Here is a 22,442-nt window from a genome sequence, read left to right as displayed (position 1 = left end):
TTCTTACGTTAGCATACTTCTATCAGAAGCTTTGAAATAGTCGTTTTTAATTTATCGAAGATGAAATTTTTAAATTTCTTCCTGACGTTTCTATAATACAATTAAGATTAACTATATATGAGTCGACTATTATCAAAGCCGGCAATCTGACTTTTGGATAATTATTGGTAAATCAGAAAAACGAATTATTGACTTTGTATTCCATTGGCAGTCACAAAACTCTTCGGAACGACATCTTAGATAAATAACAGGTTAATTATTAACCTTTATTTAATGCAGGTTTTGAACCGTATTCATTGAAGGAGACGATTATATTCAAATCAATCTGTATTGACATATCAATAACATTTTTTTGTCCAAATGCACAGATTGACACCTTTGATAATAGACGACTCATATGTAGGTTGATAGTTAATAATAAATCCAAGTTTAGTCTCTACGCTTATCATTAATAGCATTTGTTATTTCGCTATTTCGTTACGTGACGATTTCTAGTCAACCTCCACCGTAAGCCTTCCAACGAACTTCCTTCTGGCAATACTGAATTCATCAACAGATTATCCCAATACGAAAACATAATTAGTCCGGTTTTATTAGCTCCAACAAAATATTCAATTAAAAGCTTTCCTTAAGCTTCTTTATTCTCCATATAGCTTAATTATAAAACAGTAAAAAAGCAGCATCACATAAATAGTCGATCAGTTGTGGCACGTGTGAGAATTGTTAATTTATTTTTATTTGAATCCATTAATAATGAAGATCAATCTTGATTGTCATTTAAAAGATGTAACATCAGAACTTTGATTACAGAAACGGACCGAGCTAACTTTCGTACGCATATGAAACGGCTTTCAACAATAAATAATTTGAATATGATTAATGGGTGTCCATACATCGTGTTTAGCATTTAGTGAGGTGGCGCATTTGGCGGGCGGCGTCGGGGGGCGCTCGATAGATGCGCGCGCATCAACGCCGCCTGGCTGATGCAGGCGAGCCATCAGACACAGACATTGCGATGCCGACACAACTCCATTACAACTACAAACTACTCCGCACTAAAGGACAAATCATCCAATTCAATCAAAACAGCCTTTACATTCCTCTTACTGTATGATAAAAAAAAACTATGTTAAAATACTCAATAATACTCTTCACGATTCATCTGTCCTTGGATTAGCACGTTTTTACCGATTTTTCACGGACTGACGTCATTTCCTATAAAAATCGGATTCGATTCGCTAAATCGGCATGCAAGTTTCGAAAAGCTCGGCGCGGCGGGTCAAATTTATTTATCGTTAATAATTCGAGGTGCCGGCCGGTTCGGTTCTCGGCGACCGGCGCTACTCTGTGGCCAGTCCGGGAATTCGCTCCGATGAGGGTGCACGCGTCTCGATCGCTGGACACGACGAACGCGCGTACGCGAGTGAATTCAAAAACTAACGAGAGCGAAATTTAAAAAAAAAAAACAAAAACTTTTTTTTTCGTATTAGTGAAGGTGTGAACATGAGGTGTTTTATGGTGTTTTTGAGCGTGGTCGCGGTGGTCAGGGCCGCCGCCGGAGCCGCTACTTCCTGCGCCCAGTCTGAGGCTTACTTCTCCAGACACAATATATCAGCTGGTGACGACCAAGAACCAGGTGGGGATTTATGATTTGTATCTCGATCAAAGCTGAAACTTAATTGCGACGAGGATCAATGACACGTGAAACACACCGCTTTAGGACGTTTCGACGCGGAAATAAGTTGTGTATTTTAATTACTAATGGGTTGAGTTAATGGATTAATTACGGTGCGTTGAAGGGCTCCAGATACGTTGAAAAATCATTATCAATGTAATTTATCCTTAAATATTTACATGTTTGTTTCTTGTTGATTTAAACTTTTTATCTGTTTTACTTTTGGTTGCAATTGTGGTTCTGAAATAGGTATCTTTATTTTTTTCGTTCCTTTAAAATAATTTGAAAATAAATGAAACTATGAAAATTAGTTACAAAGGGACAGTTTTTATTTTTTCTTGCAGTCGCAATTTTTTTGCCTTACTATGAAATAGGTACTTATACTACAAAGTAAGTTACATTGTTACTTGTTACATTGTTATAATAAAATTTTATGAAACCTCAAATTTTTATTCAAAGTTAGATGCTGTACTTAACTATTAAAAGTATTGAAAATAATAAGATTATTTCACCCAAATCTTTAGAGTGCAGAAAGGCGACACGATTATTCGCAATGATACTAAATTAATCTAAATCTGTCAGACGATAACCTTTTTAACATGTTTAAAGAGAACTATACAAATTTATAGTCATAAAAAACAAAACGAGTCATACTGGCCACTCACTATAAAATCATCACACATGCAGCGATGACATGTGTATTGTTATATTTTAAGTTCTTTATACTCTGTGGCTTATGCACTCAGTTATATAAATTATCATTTACATTATCAAGACAGATTTTGTCAAAGTTTAACGTAATAACGTCGGGAATCGAAAATATCGGAATAACGTTTTTTTTCATAACTCGATAATTCTTATGGCAAAGGTGTATTAAAATATAATTGGTCAAAATATAAATTTCTACGTAAACTTTTTGGCTGCTTAATCTGACGACTGTTGTTATATGTATTTATAATTATAGACGGATAGACGTGCTCACGGTTCATCTGGTGCTAAGTGATTACTGGAATCCATAAATATCACAAACTGAATACTTTCACTTCGCGACATTAAGTGGAGGTTGCAATAGTATTAACATTACCTTTAGATCGTAGTCCATGAATGATTAAATGGTTAGAATTATGATACTTATAACATTTTAAGGAATACGCAATAAAACTCCGTTTTATAAATACTCAGTTTCTTTTCTTGCCAAAGTGTTTCTCTGCTGCCCTATCACACAATCTTTTAGCCAAATCATATTTTTGTGAATACCCTTCCGTGGGATTACAATACGCCCTACGACCAGTAAAATAAGATCACAGAGGATTCCGTAATTACAGATGAGTGAGCTGGAAAATAATTGCAGTAGCTTGCAGAGGCAAGAATTGCGGACCTTATCTCTTTGTAGATAGAAGTGTTTGATTTTTTTTACTATGAACGTGCACCACGTATTGGACCGCTGCTATAAGACTAGTATCTTAATCGTATCGGATGGTATCGGGAGCGCGCACGCGTCTAACATATCCGGTGACACATTCTATTCATTGACTTAAGTAATAAATGCTATTAAGAAGAAACTTTTTTTTCCTACCTATGCTGATAGCTATCAGAGGCTATTTCAGCTTCTCCTTGACGTATAGGTGAGCTCACGGGGCTCTAACCGGGAGTGTTGCTAACACTGGCCCTAGTAAGAGCAGTGCTTTGCAGAATCTACCATCGGATCGGAAACGCCACCCACTGAGAAGATCCGACGAGAAACTCAGTGGGCTGTATCTATGGGTTAATTTGCTCGTCGACTCCTTCGTCGCAAGCGACGGGTTCAACGAGGACGGTGACCGGAGGAAACTATGCTTCCGTTTAGCTCATACGAACCTATTGCCCTTTTTCCTCGCTGGATAATGTTACCACCACCCTACTCGACACCAGCTGGGTCTAAGGAATAAAATTAAAATACGAATATAATTCAATTATTTTTTTAAGTAAGCGTCTTTTCGTGTCTTTTGTAACGAAAATATATTTTTCGAATAGTCATTTGTTTGGAGAAAGAACGTTTTATGGAAAATTTGATGATAAGCGAATGTATGCGTTAATCGTATTTTGTTAGGGATTACTTTATCGCTATTATGTTAATACGATGCTAGTTTAAACCTCAATATTTCGTGTTGTTCTGTAACTTAATCTTGTGTTTTATATGTAATTTTTTGGCTTTGGAATGAACTCCCCTCCACGGTGTTTTCCGAGCGCTATGACATGTCCTTCTTCACAAACGAGGCTTGCGGAGAGTATCTTATGGTAGGCAGCGGCTTGGCTCTGCCCCTGGCATTGCTGACGTCGATGAGCGACGGTAACCACTCACCATCAGGTGGGCCGTATGCTCGTCTGCCTACAAATGCAATAAAAAAAATTTTTTTTAATTTTTTAAATAAGTCGTGTGTGATTTTCACTCTTTTAAAAAAAAAAATTAAAGTGTCTCGCACAAATGCGGCAATATTTTCGTTTAAAGAAGACTTGCTCGTCAAAGTTAAAATGTGAGAAAATTGCTTTGACATTGCCTTGTTGTTGAATAACGCCGTTTCAATCTCAATTGAGTCCGTCTGTCTGGTTTCATGAAATCTCGTGATTGTGTTTGTGTTTAATAAATTGTACTTCTCATGTGACAAATCCTTTTATTGATTTCTAGTCACTAGAGGTCCCACAGTAGTCGAAATTCGACTATAATTAATTGGAATTGTATGTTTGTACACTATTATGATTGTATTTTATACTTCTATAATCACAAATTTTGCCAAGGCTACACTATAAAAATATATTAATAAAGACAAACAATCTATTCTCAATTTGACAACAGACGTCAAGAACAAAAGTTTGACAATAAATACTATGTATGCGTGTGTGCGTCAAATACATGGTATGTAGTGTGTGTAATGTTTTGTTTATTGATTTAATGTATCCTTTATGCATTATTTTAAAAAAAAATTAGCATTATGCACTTCTTCTCTATATTCTGTATAAGTGTGGAAAATTTCATACTCCTCCGTCCGCGCAATTTTCGTAAAAAGGGATACAAAGTTTTTGCTTCACGTATTAATATAAAGATTTCCGTGCTCCATTGTAAGTCGTCCGTGACAACGAAAACTAATCTATTTAAAACGTCGGGAGTAAAAACACAAGAGTAAACCGTAATTTCATTTAATATTTATTCACTCGAAGGCATTTGTTATATAATAAGTAAGTCGAAACAAAAAGCAAAATCTTCATGTTTTTTTTTATTCATATATTTTTTTCTTAGTCAAGTTATTAATAAACGCACTGTTGCATGCTACTACATTTTTCATATTATTATTATTTAATTACAATATAAAATTCCTGAGTTACATCATCCGTCGTATTTTTGAAGTTAACTGTTAATGCAAAAGACAAGACAACTAAGAATTCAACCATAGTACCAAGAATCACTGCGGTCCTCAATGCGTTTCCAGGTATCTTTTTTGCTACGTACGATCCCACTTCGGAATGAACTCCTTCCACGTTGTTTACTAAGTACTATGACATTTCCTTCTTCAATCGAGATTTGTGGAGAGTAATCAGTGGCTAAATAGCAGCTTAGCTGAGCCCCTGGTGTCCAAAAGCGACGGTACCTAATCACCACCTTGTAAGCTGTACTTAACTACTAAAGCTATAAAACAGAGTTCTCATGTTAGTTTGAAGTCGTCGTGGCCTAAAGGATAAGACGTCCGGCGCATTCGTATTGAGCGATGCACCGGTGTTCGAATCTCAGGCGAGTACCACTTTTTCTAATGAAATACGTACTCAACAAATGTTCACGATTGACCTCCACGGTGAAGGAATAACATCGTGTAATAAAAATCAAGCCCACAAAATTATAATTTGCATAATTACTGGTGGTAAGACCTCTTGTGAGTCCGCGCGGATAGGTACCACCACCCTGTCTATTTCTGCCGTGAAGCAGTAATGTGTTTCGGTTTGAAGGGTGGGGCAGCCGTTGTAACTATACTGAGACCTTAGAACTTATATCTCAAGGTGGGTGGCGCATTTACGTTTTAGATGTCTATGGGCTCCAGTAACCACTTAATACCAGGTGGGCCGTGAGATGGTCCATCCATCTAAGCAATAAAAAAAGAAACATTTATTAATAACAATTAAACAATTGTTTCAAATTGTATATTGCATTCAAATATATAATTATCGTTAGATTAGTTTACGATAGCATTACTTCACGTAATAGTACTTTATACTAGGTTTATCATCGCATCTATCTGATGTCTATCTGATATAACGCAATCGTATGTTCAAAGGATGGAATGATATTGTCTTCATAATACCTCATGTGTCATTACGGCGGTATTGACTTTGGCTCCGGTTGTTACCGGTAAGTCGTTACTTAGGACTAGATGCACCCTTCTGGCAGTCTAGTGCAGAAATGTAGAGAAATGTTCTCAAAGGTTTAATAAGTTTTAATTAATCTAGAGGATATTTAATTAATTTTGGATATTTTGCAGAAGTTCTCTTTTGTTGTTTTTTAATTAAACTACAGTTTTTTGTCGTAGAAACTTTTGTGGCCTAATAAGTAAGACACCTTATTGTAGTTCTAGTCACGCGTCATTTATCGATCTCCAGCCTGGTCAAATTATAAGTAATTAGGTACCCAAAATATGTATAATTTCTAAAATGTTATCATATTAAAATAATGTTATATATTATGTTAAATTGTTTTTGTTGGTATTCGTTCTTTTACGCAGAAGTGGAGCCAAGAATATACTGTAATTTTTGCAAAGAAGCAAATTGTGGTTCGGAGAGGGAGGATACATGTATCCATAATTAATAACAAACTCACCAAAGTTATACAATTTGCATAATTGCGGTATATTGTGAGCCGTGAACCAACCGACACCAATAAGCGGCGTTAGATTTTTATTTCACGTTTTCGATATTTAATCGTGTAGTTAGTTCGTGAACTAACTAGTTCATATATAGGACTCATAGTTCACGAACTTCTAGGTCTCGATTTTATTTTAGTATGTAGTTATTTTGTGAACTAGTTCAATCGGTATTTCTGACATTTTAGCGCTCTATAATAGATCATTGAGGTTTGTTATGAACTATAAAATATAATTTGAGATACTCATAATCAATTTTATAGTAGATTTATATTTAATTTGAATATTAAAAATGATTAAAAGTTAATGTTTTAGTCACAAATACGTTTTACTAACTCCGCTATATGCAAAATTGTGTGCAAGTCACCAAAGCGACATGTGAAGTCAGCTGTTTAGTCGCGACCTGACACCCGACCCTGAACCATGAGCCCGCTCAATGAATGTAACAGTAACCATTATTTTAACAACGGCGGCGAGTACGGCGCGCGAGGCAGCGTATCACAATCGGATGACCTTGTGCCACCGCGCATACCTCAACGAATTCAGTTCGCGAACCGCCGAGGGCTCGAACTGAATATCTTAACTAATAGCATCGCCCAGTATCAGCGAATTTCCAATTTACGACCAAACGATAAGAGCACGCTACGACTTTTGAATATCGAATGTACAGAGTGCCGTCGTAAAAGCTACTTAGGGGAAAGTCACGAAAAATAACGTGTCTGGATCGGAACCGCTAGAGGGGCGGGCGGGGCCGCGGGGTGAATGGCGGCGGCGGATAGGCTTTGTTGCTCGTGCTGGCATTCCTCGCCTGGGAACCGGGAACGAGCCCTCCGCGCACCTGCCCCGCGCCCCGCCCGCATTCCTGTCCTCTCTCACTTTCATTGTTCCCGTCGGCGCGGGAGGTCGCCGCACCACCTACAAATAATGGAACCACTCGTTTCACCGGTGACTCGTTCGCTCACTCCAATAAACACGTCTGACTCGTCCATAAACGACATCGAGGGATACACTTGTTAATTTTACTTTGACCGACCCTTGCTCGACCTCGGCGCTAGCGACCGTTCGTCTAATTTAAACAATGGAACGGCTCTTTGTTTTTGTGATCGGCTAGTTAGGACCTAATCGTGGATTTGACAGATAACGGTTACGGTTAAGGATCGGAGATCGCGCACCTGTCCGGACGCGCGGCTTAATGAAATCATCCCCCAATAGCAACAACAGAGGTGGCCATTATTGTTGTAATTTATCAGTGGGGACTGAGGCGTTAGTCATCGGAGTCGGGCGCTGAACAAAATTCTGATTCATTTCGGATGCTCGGAATGCCATTGTGGCCGCCGACGCTACCTGCTCGCGAGCTGCAGGTATCGGGCCCGTCATCCTCAAGCTCTCATCTGTTTATACATTTTGACAATCTTTTAGTGAGTTGAGAAGCGTTATTATCAACAAGGGAGGCACCCAGCTGTTGTTTCCATTATAATTGCAATGCTTGTTTCGTAGATAATGCTTCTGAACGAAAACTATAAGAGTTATTTAACGAAATGAAGTGTTTGACGATAGCAAAGGGGACTTAATTCGTTGGCCATCAACGCTTCCTGTATAGGGGAGCATAATTGCTATTCCCAGGACGAATATTTTCACGTTTGTTATTGCTTTAGCACTCTTTAACGTTTATTATAGAGTTAAGACTCAGTCCGGTAAACGAAGCGGCAAGATCGGCCCGTAATTTGGACCGAAAACGGCGCAGTTCAAACATTTTCGTAGGGATTATTTAATAAATGCTGCAGAACGCTTAAATTTATTGTTAGTATAACCAATGCCTGGTATATTTATCGGCCTTACAACCTGACTCGTAATTACGTGTGAATTTATTGTAGATAATAATAGGTATTTTTAGAAAATTGTAGTTTTAGATTTGCCTCTTCGTGTACGGTGTCGTAATATGCAGAATTCGTGTTAGGATTTTTAAAATCCAATCGAAATCGCCAAAATATTTACGTACAATGAATATTGGGTACATTAAAGGAAATCTTATTAGGGAATTTACCTTACAATTATGTATTTGTTCCCGAATTTACGAAATAGTCAAGAAATTCAAGAATGAACCAAAATGTAAACCGATCAACTCTATCTCACTCTTTCTACAAATATATTGAAATCAAAAACCAAAAAGAAAAAAATAACACAACACTTAGCTCATCGATACTCGCAGTTGGAATAAAACAAGAACAAATTAACCTTCATCTGACGATTACCTAGTACATTCCGTATGTTGGCAGCTGCGATAACCTTAGTCCCCGCTACGCTGAGAACAGTAAAGATACTCGCATAAATAAAGGGGTCCAGAGAATAATTAGCACGCTCGTCTTATCGTCGTTTAATTAATTCAATCGAAATCGTATCTAACCCCATTTCTATACAACACTTAATAAGTCCCCGACGTTGGTACGACCCGAAATTGTTGCTACTAGAGGTCCCGCAGTAGTCGAAATTCGACTATAATTAATTGGAATTGTAAGTTTGTACACTATTATGATTGTATTTTATACTTCTATAATCACAAATTTCGCCAAGACTACACTATAAAAAATATTAACAAAGACAAACAATATTTAATCTATTCTCAATTTGACAACAGACGTCAAGAACAAAAGTTTGACAATAAATAGTATGCATGCGTGTGTGCGTCAAATACATGGTATGTAGTGTGTGTAATGTTTTCTTTATTGATTTAATGTATCTTTTATGCATTATTTAAAAAAAATATTAGCATTGTGCACTTCTTCTCTATATTCTCTATAAGTGTGGAAAATTTCATACTCTTCCGTCCGCGTAATTTTCGTAAAAAGGGATACAAAGTTTTTGCTTCACGTATTAATATATAGATAACACGATTTAAGTGTAACCAACCATTGTGTTGGTATAAATTAAATTGCCGCGAGTCTGGGAATGTCATTTATATTATGAACACGCGACTATAAAATTGTTTTTCGAGTGAACACGCTTCAATGGATTTGTTGTGATCGCAATTAAGGTATCCAATTACGTAACGTCGTGTAGTTTCCGAGTGGGCTTGAATCGAATTTTTCATGTTTTCTTTTAAGTTAATAAGATCGTCGTCTATTAAGGTTATAAATTTTATATCCGAATGACTCGTTGCTCAGTGAACTATTTATGAATTTAAGATTGTTGTGTATGAATAAAACGAGATGTTTAACGTTTTTTTTCAAAACAAAAAACCTGAAGCTAATTGGCCACGTGTGGTTGCTTTGTGTGGTGTCTATCATGTCTTATTTATCCGGTCAGAAAAACCTCAAGCACGTACCAAAACTTCATATAAATGTCTAATATCTATCTATATATGTATTTTCCACCAACTTCGAGATGTCCCATTAACTTGTAAATTTGCAAACGTATCAAGAATCGATGCGAAAACAGTAATTTTATTCGTATGGTCATTCGACCTGGTCAGGGTATTAACCCTGTTGCTAAAACTTTTTAATTCTACTTAATGGTTTACTACTAAAACGTGTTTTTTTTAGTTTTAAGCTTTTTTTACTTAGGATCTTGTATGATATGAGGATTAATTACAGTAGTACTGTTATTGATTGTGAACAGGAGGTGTTTGACACGTGAGTCACTTCTGTAACGCGAGACGGGAAGCCCCGTTGAGGGTCGGATATGAAACCGATAGAACCCTGGGTCACCGCTCATTTAACCACCTGTTTTACGACTTTAATTTATTTATTTATTTATTGCTTAGATGGATGAACGAGCTCACAGCCCACCTGGTGTTAAGTGGGTACTGGAGCCCATAGACATCTACAACGTAAATGCGCCACCAACCTTGAGATATAAGTTCTAAAGATCTCTAGTTACAACGGCTGCCCTACCTTTCAGACCGAAACGCATTACTGTTTCACGGCAGAAATAGGCAGGGCGGTGGTACCTACTCGCGCAGACTCACAAGAGGTCCTACCACCAGTATTGAAAGTCTACATCGTTGTCTGTTTGTTAAATTCGTTAAAATATTTCAAGTCTGTTCAAAAGAGCATTGAAACCCATGTAAGATTTGCACACGTAACGCAAAAAGATAACGCAGAAAAAAATAAGCAAAAGTGAAATAAACAACCCACATTAAACAAATTTAAAATATGAAAATTAAACAATAGAGGGATAATAATTGTTCCTAGCTTTAAGCTTGAAATTATATATTGAATTATATGTCTGGAGGCAATCTAAAAATCTCGTACATTCGTTTATACCTGGTTTATGAGTTTTATGTTGTACGGGACATACTTTACAATACTTACTTTTAAAATGTAACAAAAATGGGACCTTATAATTCTGCAATTTTAAGACAACGGCTTAAGAGTGAAACGATGAATGTATAGGTATTTCAGCAAGAAATATTGTTTATTAACAATAATAAGTAGGTATACTTTGAAATTTACGTGTTTTCTATGAAAAAAATGAAAGTATTGATTAAGTATATTTTGTTTTATACAGGTGATGTGGTAAAAAAAGCAAATGAACCACACGGACGTACAATACACATGAAGTTGACATCTCGATTATATTTTATTAGGGATTGCCCTACTTTCTGTATTCGAACACATGACTGCTTCACGGCAGTAATGGCCGGAATGGTACCCATTCGTGCCCTACACGCCCTACCACCAGTTATTACGGAAACCGATAAATTCTTCTGCTTCGGGTCGAACTTGTCATTATTTTGTATCGATATAAATTAACTGCCAACAACTTCAATGATTCATCCGTTCGTTCACACCAGATATGATCGTATCATATTGTGGGTTTAAAGACATTTCGCGACATATCTGAATTTATTAATACGTGAAGGAAAAACTTTGTAACCCTTTTTACGAAAATTGCGCGGACGGAGGAGTATGAAATTTTCCACACTTATAGAGAATATAGAGAAGAAGTGCACAATGTTAATATTTTTCTTAAATAATGCATAAAAGATACATTTAATCAATAAAGAAAACATTACACACACTACATACCATGTATTTCACGCACACACGCATGCATACTATTTATTGTCAAACTTTTGTTCTTGACGTCTATTGTCAAATTGAGAATAGAATATGGTTTGTCTTTGTTATTGTTTTTTATAGTGTAGTCTTGGCGAAATTTGTGATTATAGAAGTATAAAATACAATCTTAATAGTGTACAAACTTACAATTCCAATTAATTATAGTCGAATTTCGACTACTACGGGACCTCTGGTCTGAATTTATTACAGAAACGAAACGTATAATCCTATACCCTAAATTTTGCACCGATCAATAAATAACAACATATCGTTTTCTCGCATTAAAACTGTATAATCTCTAAACTTACTAAATTTTACAGGAGAGTGTTTTAAAGGTTTAACATAATATGATATTTTTAATATTAAACATCTTTGCAACATGAATTTTTTAGTTTTTACCAGTTACATTATCTGTCTTTTAAAGTAAGATAAAATTATGTATTAATTTTATTAATAGTAGTCAAAATATAGGTAAACTAAAAAAAAACGTGTGGCAGTCGGGAACTGCCGCGGTAAAGCTATTGCATTGCATTATCATTTATCAACTTATGCAATTATAATTAGACAATGATAAGTTAATATAATATTAAAACAATAATAAAACAAGACCACGCTATATTAAACATTAATAAAAGCAAAATCTTAACTGTCCCCTTCACACTCATAAGCTAGACCGCGCGAGAGAGAGATGGGCAGACTTTTCACGATGCGCATGCAGTGTGACGTCACGCCACGCGCTTATTCACAAACACTACACAAGCGCAACGTGTGAATGTGTTGAACGCGAGCTACATGGTAGGCGGAGTGAGGGGTGTTAGGTTTTTTCGTTACGGAATTTCATGATTCGGTCGCCGCGCTCAAGGCACGCGATAAAAGCTATGCAATAGCTTAAAAAAAAGCTAAAACTAAACTACGCTCTTTTGACAGTATTTATGAGAAAATTACTGGTGATACTAAATGATTCCGTATATTAACTCAATTTCGAATAGTTTTTGAAATTGTACACTTTTAATGCGAAAAGACGTTATTTGTATTTAAATCTAATTTAGCTGTTGTGCTCTCTTATATCGATTTGAACAAAATTAAATGGTTTGCAATAATATATCACGGTGATTCGTCCTGGAGCGATTCAATTCTCCGCTGAAGACTGAATCCGGCAGTTTCATTCAGATTCTTAGAGTTAACGAGCTGTGATGGGAAGTTCCGATGCCACAGGAAGAGGGTAATTCCATTGTGACGCTTAAATTGGATTAATCGAATGATACGGTAGTCGACATATGATATCTGGTGCGTCGATTATAAGCTACCTTTGTTACTGCAGATTCGTTTTCTTTAATCGTGACATTATGATTACATTGCAGTAAGTATTATTTTCTTCGGCTTTCGTCGTGGGTCGTGGACGTAATGTACGGTTTAATCTCGCGTTTTTTTAATGGCATTACACATTCGTTAATACCTGGTGGGAGGACCTCTTGAGAGTCCGCGCGTGTAGGTACCACCACCCTGCCTATTTCTGCCGTGAAGCAGTAATGCGTTTCGGTTTGAAGGGTGGAGCAGCCGTTCTAACTATACTGAGAGCTTAGAACTCATATCTCAAGGTGGGTGGCGGCATTTACGTTGTGTATGTCTATGGGCTGCAGTAAGCACTTACACCAGGTGAGCTCCGAGCTCGTCCACCCATCTAAGCAATAAAAAATATCCCTTTTCCCCTCGATATGAATACTGTATTGAATTTTGAAGTAAATAACAGTTTTAATTCCATAAGCGAAGATCACAATGGATTACTTAATCGTAAATGGTCACAACCTAGACCAGTGATTCTCAACAACTGTTCCGCGGCACTTTTGTGTGCCGCCAAATTTCAAAAGTGTGCCGCCAAATTTGCCGAATATATAATAATATTAATATTATTAAATTATATAATTTTAAAAGAAAAATATTTTAAACATGAATATAATAATATATTTAAATCCACAAAAAATTTTTTATAGTATATTGTAGTTTATTTCGTATATTAAAATTATTTGATAAACTATTTATGCAGTGTGTTGTATGTAGTAAGTAAATAATTTTTATCTTTTTTTTTGTGTGCCGCCAAATTTTGAAATCGTTAAATATGTGCCGCAACAAAAAAAAAGGTTGAGAATCACTGACCTAGACTATACTAAAGTTAGCTTTTTCACATCTAGTTTGAAGCTTTCATAGTGGTCTGGGAACGGCCAGGAAATGAGTTCATTCCAAACTCGTATTCGTCATTCGTATCACTCACTATAGGTACATGACAGGAACGATCTCTTGAATGTGGATTCGAACGAAGCGGTTCTAGTTAATACTAATAGGGGTGGGTGGTATTACGAAAGTGAGAAGATGGTGAATTCACGTTCAATGATTTCATAGATAAATTTATGTTAAAGACACAGTTTGGTGTAGTGGTAAGTGACATGGTCACTACACAAGGGGGTCGCGGGTTCGAATCCCGCCAAGGGAAGGTATTTGTATGATAAATATAAATGTCTTTTCCAGGGTTATGTATGTGTCTTAAATATATGTATGTGTGTATAATAAAAATCTTACATTTATTTCCGTTATCTGGTACCTGTAACACAAGTTCTTTACGAACTTATCACGGGATCAGTTAACGTGGTGTCATTGTTAGTAAATAAAAAAAAAAAAAACATTGACAGATTGTAAAAACAACGAAATTGACTAGTTCCTATTTACGTTGCCTGTGAGTTGTCATAGAAATATCTAGATTGATACCAAAAAAAAAACGCGTCGAAAAATGTAAGACAGTATACACGAATACTGTAGTATACTGTAGTTTGTACTGGTGGTAGGACCTCTTGTGAGTCCGCACGGGTAGGTACCACCACCCTGCCTATTTCTGCCGTGAAGCAGTAATGCGTTTCGGTTTGTAGGGCAGGGCAGCCGTTGTAACTATACTGAGATCTTAGAACTTATATCTCAAGGTGGGTGGCGCATTTACGTTGTAGATGTCTATGGGCTCCAGTAACCACTTAACGTCAGGTGGGTTGTGAGCTCGTCCACCCACCTCAGCAATAAAAAATAAAAAAAACGAGCTACATAATATAGTTGTGAAATGTTTCATTTGTAAGGAACCCAACGGAATTCAAGCTGTATAAAACTTGTAAAATAATGTTCCTTTTCTTTCTTTGTGCTCCTTTTATAAAAACCTTTCTTTTGGACTTGTGTACTTTGTGACGCGCCGATGCCCAAAGGATTACGAGGTGAAGTTTTTGCAGAATACTATGTGAAGTTTTTACTGAAGATATTTCGTGATGATCGTATTTTTTATGGCCGTTGTAGACAGATAAGCGTATTGAGTTGTGTGTGTGACCTGTGAATTGTCACCGTTGTCTATGGACTTCAACAATGTTAGGGACTCTTGAGATGAGGCGTCAAGTAGTATTATATTTTATTACTGAGATACCCATCTTTTTCTGATCTATTTCTTCCGTGAAGCAGTGTTTCGGTCTGAAGGATGTCCCAGCCGTTGCACTGTAAAACTAAGACTCAGAACTCATATCTCAGGGTGGGTGACAACAACGCCAGATATGATATGAGAGATATGAGGAGATATGAGCAACATTTACGTTGTTGATGTCTATGGGCTCTGGTTAGTACTTAGCACCAGGTAGGCCGTAAGCTTGTTCGACCATTCATCTAAGCAATGAAAAAAACTTGACCATAGTTTTTTTAAGCTAGTGATTTTATTTTGTTTTGATACTAGAGAAAATCGGGCTATGACCAAAAAGCTTCTTCTTCGTAATCGTACACGTGGGGGAGAACTTTTGTTTTGCGATCTTCGAGAATCTCCCGTCTAAGTGGATAGCTACACAACTTTGAACTGACGTTATCAATTAAAACTTCGTCCATCCGAATTGTTCGTTTGAAGCCTGTCGAAGAACACTGAGTGAGCTAAGTTTAATGAGGATGACTTGTTTTCAGACAGTAGGTACTTACTGAACGCGTATGTTTTGTATAAACTACGTTCAACTTGTTCGGTGTACATTCGCGGTCCAAGGAATTTCAAGTTTTGCCTGTTCGTGTAATTAATTACTGGCGCCCAGAGATCATGCATGGGGACGCAATGAGCCTATATCTGCCGCGAAATCATGCGGTCTGAAAGGTGTGGTCGTGATATAGTATAATTCCAATTTATACTTCATGTTGGGTGGTGTCCATCGCTATGCTAAATATAGGGCGATAAATTACTTTAATGGTGGTAGGACCTCTTGTGAGTCCGCACGGGTAGGTACCGCCACCCTGCCTATTTCTGCCGTGAAGCAGTAATGCGTTTCGGTTTGAAGGGTGGGGCAGCCGTTGTAATTATAATGAGACTTTAGAACTCATATCTAAAGGTGGGTAGCGGCACTTACGTTGTAAATATCTATGGGCTTCGGTATCCACTTAACATCAGGTGGGCTGTCAAGCTGTCTACCCATCTAAGCAATAAAAAAAAAAGATTTTCAATTTTCATAATATCTAGTGGTATATTATGTATACAACTTGAATGTGAAACAAAACAGATAAACCTAAAAACAAATTTAGAGCGGTTTTGATAATTCGAATCTATTTCGTTAAACAATTGCTTGTGTGCGCGTCGGCTCAAAATGATTCCAAAGTTTCGTATTGTCTGTGATTCTTCGAAATAACTAAACATAATATACCTGAGGACATTCTTTTCTCGAATTACGATTCAAAGACTTAATGATGGGTATTATAAATATTAAAAAATACACGTATTTGTGTGTTAAATTTTTTCGTTAAAGTAAATAATAAGCACTTACACAGAACATCACAATGGTCCTCGTGTCCATTGTTATTTATTCAATAACATTTCAATTTTGAATGGTAAATATAGTGCAAAAGACCAAATGAGACTGTCGATGGATTGCTGGAATATTATATGCTAACAAATATTTTACATAATATCAACTCTGCAAATAATACACGGTAATTTTGAATAATAGCTACGTATACAGTCATCAGTAACACGATATGTTTGACTTTGTCGCATGGAGAAGTCCATATTACAATTCAAATACGGATAATCTTACATTAGCTACTTATTCTTAATTTTAGTGTGATTTAAAAAACAATCATCGTTAGTAATTATGTTGAGTCACGCCCTTCATCATAATTTGAGACAATAGAACAACGTGGACTTGTGGTATACTATCTGATTTTTTTTTTTTTTTTCCCTACCTAAGCTGAGAGCCTTGAGAGGCTATTTCAGCGTAACCCTAACGTTTGTAGGTGAGCTCACGGGGCTCAAACCTGATGACGTTGCTAACACGAACCCTAGCAAGAGCCGTGCTTCGCAGAATCTACCACCGGATCGGAAACGCGACCCACTGAGAAGATCCGGCGAGAAACTCAGTGGGCTGTGTCTGAGAGTTCTATCTGATTATGTATATAAGGGTCACAGCTATAATTCCGAGATAGGATTTGTGCCGTTTTTTTCATGCGCAATTATTAACACTATCAACGGTCAAAGCTATCATGAACGGCTGTCTTATCCTTCAAACCCCACTCCCTCAAGGCAGTCAACAACTGGCTCTTGCTATAACTGATCTCCGTAAGCAACGATAGCCATTGACTATCAGTCGTATACTCGACTGCCTATTAATGCAATAAATGTAATGGGTAGAATGGTAGTACCAGAAAAATTCGTTCAGTGTGCATAGGGCGAGTTTTTAACGTTCTCGATAGCGTAAAAGTTAACTCAAATTTGAATCGAGTTGAAACGTTTTCTTGCGATTGCGGCCTAATACGATTGCATACAGTTGGGAACAGCGCCCCTAGCCGCAAACTTAGGAAAACGTTTTAACTCCATACTTTTTTTTATTTATTGCTTAGATGGGTGGACGAGCTCACAGCCCACTTGGTGTTAAGTGGTTACTGCAGCCCATAGACATCTAAACGTAAATGCGCCACCCACCTTGAGATGTAAGTTCTAAAGACTCAGTATAGTTACAACGGCTGCCTCACCCTACAAACCGAAACGCATTACTGCTTCACGGCAGAAATAGGCAGGAATACAAATTTGACTTAACTTTTACGCTATCGAAAACGTTAAAAAGCTCGCACGTATGTAATCGTATTGTACTGTTTTAGGTATAACAGTGATTTTACAGAATGCATCGTTCTAGTACGATGCGCGTGTAATGTTCACGAAGGTCGCATTCCCTGTGAATCAGTGCGTGTCAGATATCTTTTTGTCACTCGATATTGAAGTAAATAAGTGGAATAGTTCGTCACGGTCTGCTATGATCACATTCGATATTTAGAATCCGTTCAATCAAAATGTTATGCTGTAGTAATTCTTTTTATTTAAAACTTTTCGTAGTTTCGCTCGCTTGGACTAAATTTAATACCGCGTGGGTCTCGTTCTTGGCAGTGAAGTAAAACGTAGCATAGATCGTTTCAGTTTTCAAATGTTCACCATTAATAAACATTCATGTTCATTTTTAATAGTAATTAATGATTATCAACTGAAGTTGAAATTCACGTTTTTTTTATTTTTTTTATTGCTTAGATGGATGGACGAGCTCACAGCCCACCTGGTGTTAAGTGGTTACTGGAGCCCATAGACATCTACAACGTAAATGCGCCACCCACCTCGAGATATAAGTTCTAAGGTCTCAGTATAGTTACAACGGCTACCCCACCCTTCAAACCGAAACGCATTACTGCTTCACGGCAGAAATAGGTAGGGTGGTGGTACCCACCCGCGCGGACTCACAAGTGGTCCTGCCACCAGTAATTACGCAAATTATAATTTTGCGGGTTTGATTTTTATAACACGATGTTATTCCTTCACCGTGGAAGTCAATCGTGAACATTTGTTGAGTACATATTTCATTAGAAAAATTGGTACCCGCTTGCGGGATTCGAACACCGTTGCATCGCTTCAACACGAATGCACCGGACGTCTTATCCTTTAGGCCACGATTATACGATATTATTCTTACATCGTGGAAAACGTTCACGAACATTTCTTAAGTACGTATTTCATTAAAAAAATTGGTAATAAAAATTACCAATTTATTTACGAATAAAATGCTTTGGTTACAGACCGCAAGCCATTTAAACTAGGCGAATCACGAAGAACATGGAACATTAATCCCGGTTGGAGATTCCGTTTCGATTTTAAATAAATATATCCCTCAATCTACTGAAGAAGATTAGTCAAAATTTTTTCAGCCTTAAATTAATAGCATATAGCACCAGGTGGGCTGTGAGATCGTCACCCATCTAAGCAATAAAAAAAAGTCGAACAGATTTTTCTTGAATTTTCCTGAAGCATTTACGAGTATAAAATTAAAAGCCTCGAGATCGCAGTACAGTCTTGTGTTTTTCATTCCTCTATACCACTACATCTAAACTAAAATCGAGCTATTTTATCTATAGTGCTATACATGAGATCGCTGCAATAAAGAAATAATTTTGACATTGATTTTCTTTCTGCTTCTATTTCTTTTAGTTTAGGCCAAATATCTGTAAAAGAAATACTAAAATTTTTTATTAGTTTTCAATAAAAATGGTAATTTTTGGACAGTTACTTTAATTCGATTTACTTTACAAAATATTAAGGTTTTTTTTTGGAGCACTCATATGAATCTGTATAATAATCGTCAAATTAACTAAAATGTTAATATGGATTAATTGGTAGCCATTCTTCAAGGGATTTCATGTGATAGTTAGTTTTATTTAAAACACTTTGATCGGTGTCTCTTTGATAGAGTGGTTAGTGGTACATGTTTGATTATCGAGCTTATGAAAGCACTAGATTGCAGTGGAGTCTGATCGAACCTAGCCGAGTAGCTAATAAAACCTTTCGGTGAATTACCAAAAAGGTCATTAAAAAAAACAACTACGTCTGGGTGGGTACCCCATTCTGTCAAGTTCTGCCGTGAAGCAGTCATGCATTCCTGGTTGAAAGGTAAGAAAGCTGTCTCAAGTTCCTTGGCAATATTTCCATTATGATGCTTATGAGGTCCGATAATAAGTTAACAATAGATAGACCGTTAGCTACTTTTTAGTGCAATAATAAAATAGAACATTTTAATGGATATTTCAAGGGTAAAAAAATGATCAACGAATTTTAAGATCCCAAAGAATGTTTATACAGTGTTCAAATTTCAGTCTTGAACAGTTTTGCTAAAGGGTCTTGTTACGCGACAAAAGATTCCGCTTTCGATCGATCCCGTCGAAAATAACTAGTAAACATAGCAAACATAATGGATCTTAGAATAATTAATGTCACAAAATGTATGCCGATCGATAACTTTGAAATATTTAGTAGAAGTCGAAAATACTTAACTGAATTAACACGGTGCGATGTTCGAGCTAAGTAATCTGTGAAACATAACTATACTCAGGTATACTCAGACAAAATATTTACCAAACGCGCTTGGACCAATAGATAAAGGCTCTTTTTTTCCATCTCAACGTCACGACTTTTAACACAATTTTATCAGCTTGTCTTGTATTTATCCTCGTAACAAAATCTTTCAAAGTGATTTATATCAACCTCAAGATTTCCGATTTACTTGAAAATTTGCACACGTTTTGAAGTAATCGTGGCCTAGAGAATAAGTCGTCCGGTGCATTCGTATAAAGCGATGCGACTGTGCCAGTGTTCGAATCCAGCAGACAAGTACATTTTTTTCTAATTAAATACGTACTTAAATAATGTTTACGCCTTCCACAATGAAAGAATTTCGTTGTGTAATAAAAATTAAAGTCGCAAAAAGTATATTTTGCTTAATTATTATTGATAGAACGTCTTGTGAATTCGCACAAGTATATACCATCGCTCTGCCTATTTCTGCCGTAAAGCAGAAATGCGTTTCGGTTTGAAGGGTGGGTGCAACTGTTGTACCGAAAAAAAGGTGTCTCAAAATGAATGACAGCATTTGCGTTGCTGATCTCTGTGGGCTCTGGTAACCACTTAACAACAGGTGGGCTGTGAGTTCGTCCATCCATTTAGACAATAAAAGAAATCTGATAGCAATATAACAATTAACTTATTTTGACCTTATATTTCTAGTTCGATTCGCTGTTTTAGCGTGTTCATTTTGGTTAAATTTACCCTAAAAATATCTGTGCGAACACAAAATACCACAAGTCAATTCGGAGACTTAGATTGTTGCGGGTTTTATTTGATTCTACGATGCTGTTTCTTCAATTTTGTTGGTAAACCTGAAAATCTACATAGTGTTTGTGATAAAAGCCCAAGAAAAGCGTCGTCATTCGTCACCCCATCAATCTTTTGCGGCGATGATCGGTCAGAGGTGGCAGTCGTTTCCTCTGTGAGAGTATTTATCATTGTCAGTCAGCCGTGAGCTGTTTCACCTGTATATGTAAAAAAACACACCTTTAAGTCATAATTAATGAAATTAGCGAACGGTGAATGTCAAATATTAACACGCTTTTAACAGTTTGACCCGTATCTATCTATGTAAAGTAATCTTACAACGTATCAAAGAGCATAATATAAAACAATGTAATCATTTAATTATATATGTGAAACAAAAGATAATAATATGATAGATTACAAATTCAACTTGAGAGTAGTAAAGCCACTATACTCCGCACCGATATTTATTTCTATTATAACTCTGGCAAATACACCTTAGGACTGACTGATAAAGTTGAGATTAAAATGAGTAGAAATAATAGCATTAAAATAAGGAGAAATGCTGCAGCTTACGTTACGGCAACTAAATGAACGTAAACTAAGCTATAAAACCGCATATTGGATCGTTCGGAGTGCGACAGGCGACAGCTTGCGGTCAGCCGCAGGCGAGGGTACTGTGTCCCACGGCCGCGGTGCCATCAAAGGCTGGGCCGCGACTCATTTATAACATTGACACGTGTTGATATCTGACGTATTCGGTCCGATCGCGGCCGCTCACATGAAACCTCGGACGCTGCACATTTATCTTCGACATTGTGTCAGCCTTAACTGAATTGGAGCACGTTGTTTGAGGTTCGAGCTACGTGTAACTGCGATGTGAGATGTGTAATCGCTGCCTCGAATGATATGTGCGATTGTGTAGCGTCTTATAATTGATGAATAGTCTCGAAGAAATGCCTGAGAGGTTCCGTTGATAATGTTTCAACTTTGATATCACACTTGTGACTATTGTTTAATGTTGAACTTACTCTGTGTACAGTCTGGTATTTTACTGACTCATAATTATTTATATAGACAGTTACTTTGTTTATATCAATCCAATTAAATACCATCAATATATTTAAATGTAGATTAGTATTCAACAATTCAACATTTGTAGTCATTACTTGATTCAATGTAAAAATATAAAGATACTTAAATTAAAATTCATTTGCATATTTTCTACTTTAAAACAGAGAGAGGGTTAGAACAGATATGTAACGTGTGCTATGTAGCATTTGAATTTTTATTGTTTAATTGCTTTTCGAGTTCAGAGTTCGTGGATATTCGTAGTGTGGTGTTCGATTCTTAAGCCAACGAATTGTGTTAATCGATTATCATATTCGTTAGCGTTAATCGATACTATTTATTTTATTATTAAAAAAAGTCTCGATGTCTCGTATAAGACGTGGGCGGACTGGAGGCTTGCTACATTCCTGAGTAGCTTTCATGATAAGATTGTTACCGCGTGACCGGCAATCGTAGTAGTTTTTTTTTTAATATGAAAAATAATTGATTACCAATCGGGACGCTACCGCTATTTTCAATATTATAATTATTTCTTCTCTATGTGTGGTCGTTCAATCGAAATCCAGTAAAATACTTCCCATCGTATC

At 36.7% G+C, this 22,442-nt stretch overlaps 1 protein-coding gene across 1 annotated transcript in view; it reads left to right on the top strand.

Moving 5' to 3' along the window:
- Positions 1-1,296: 1,296 nt before the first annotated feature.
- The window catches only part of LOC101743158 (division abnormally delayed protein), a 147,905-nt gene continuing 126,759 nt past the window's right edge, over positions 1,297-22,442 (top strand). Inside the window, exon 1 of the mRNA XM_004922946.5 lies at positions 1,297-1,636. Coding sequence (XP_004923003.1) covers positions 1,504-1,636 — 133 coding nt within the window. The 5' untranslated portion in view covers positions 1,297-1,503. The remainder of the gene's footprint in view (positions 1,637-22,442) is intronic.

Source organism: Bombyx mori, chromosome 15 (genome assembly GCF_030269925.1).
Source record: "Bombyx mori chromosome 15, ASM3026992v2".
In the NCBI taxonomy this organism is placed as follows: Eukaryota; Metazoa; Arthropoda; class Insecta; order Lepidoptera; family Bombycidae; genus Bombyx; species Bombyx mori.
Note: the sequence above shows the minus strand (reverse complement) of the source record. Positions and strands in the feature narration are given on the sequence as shown.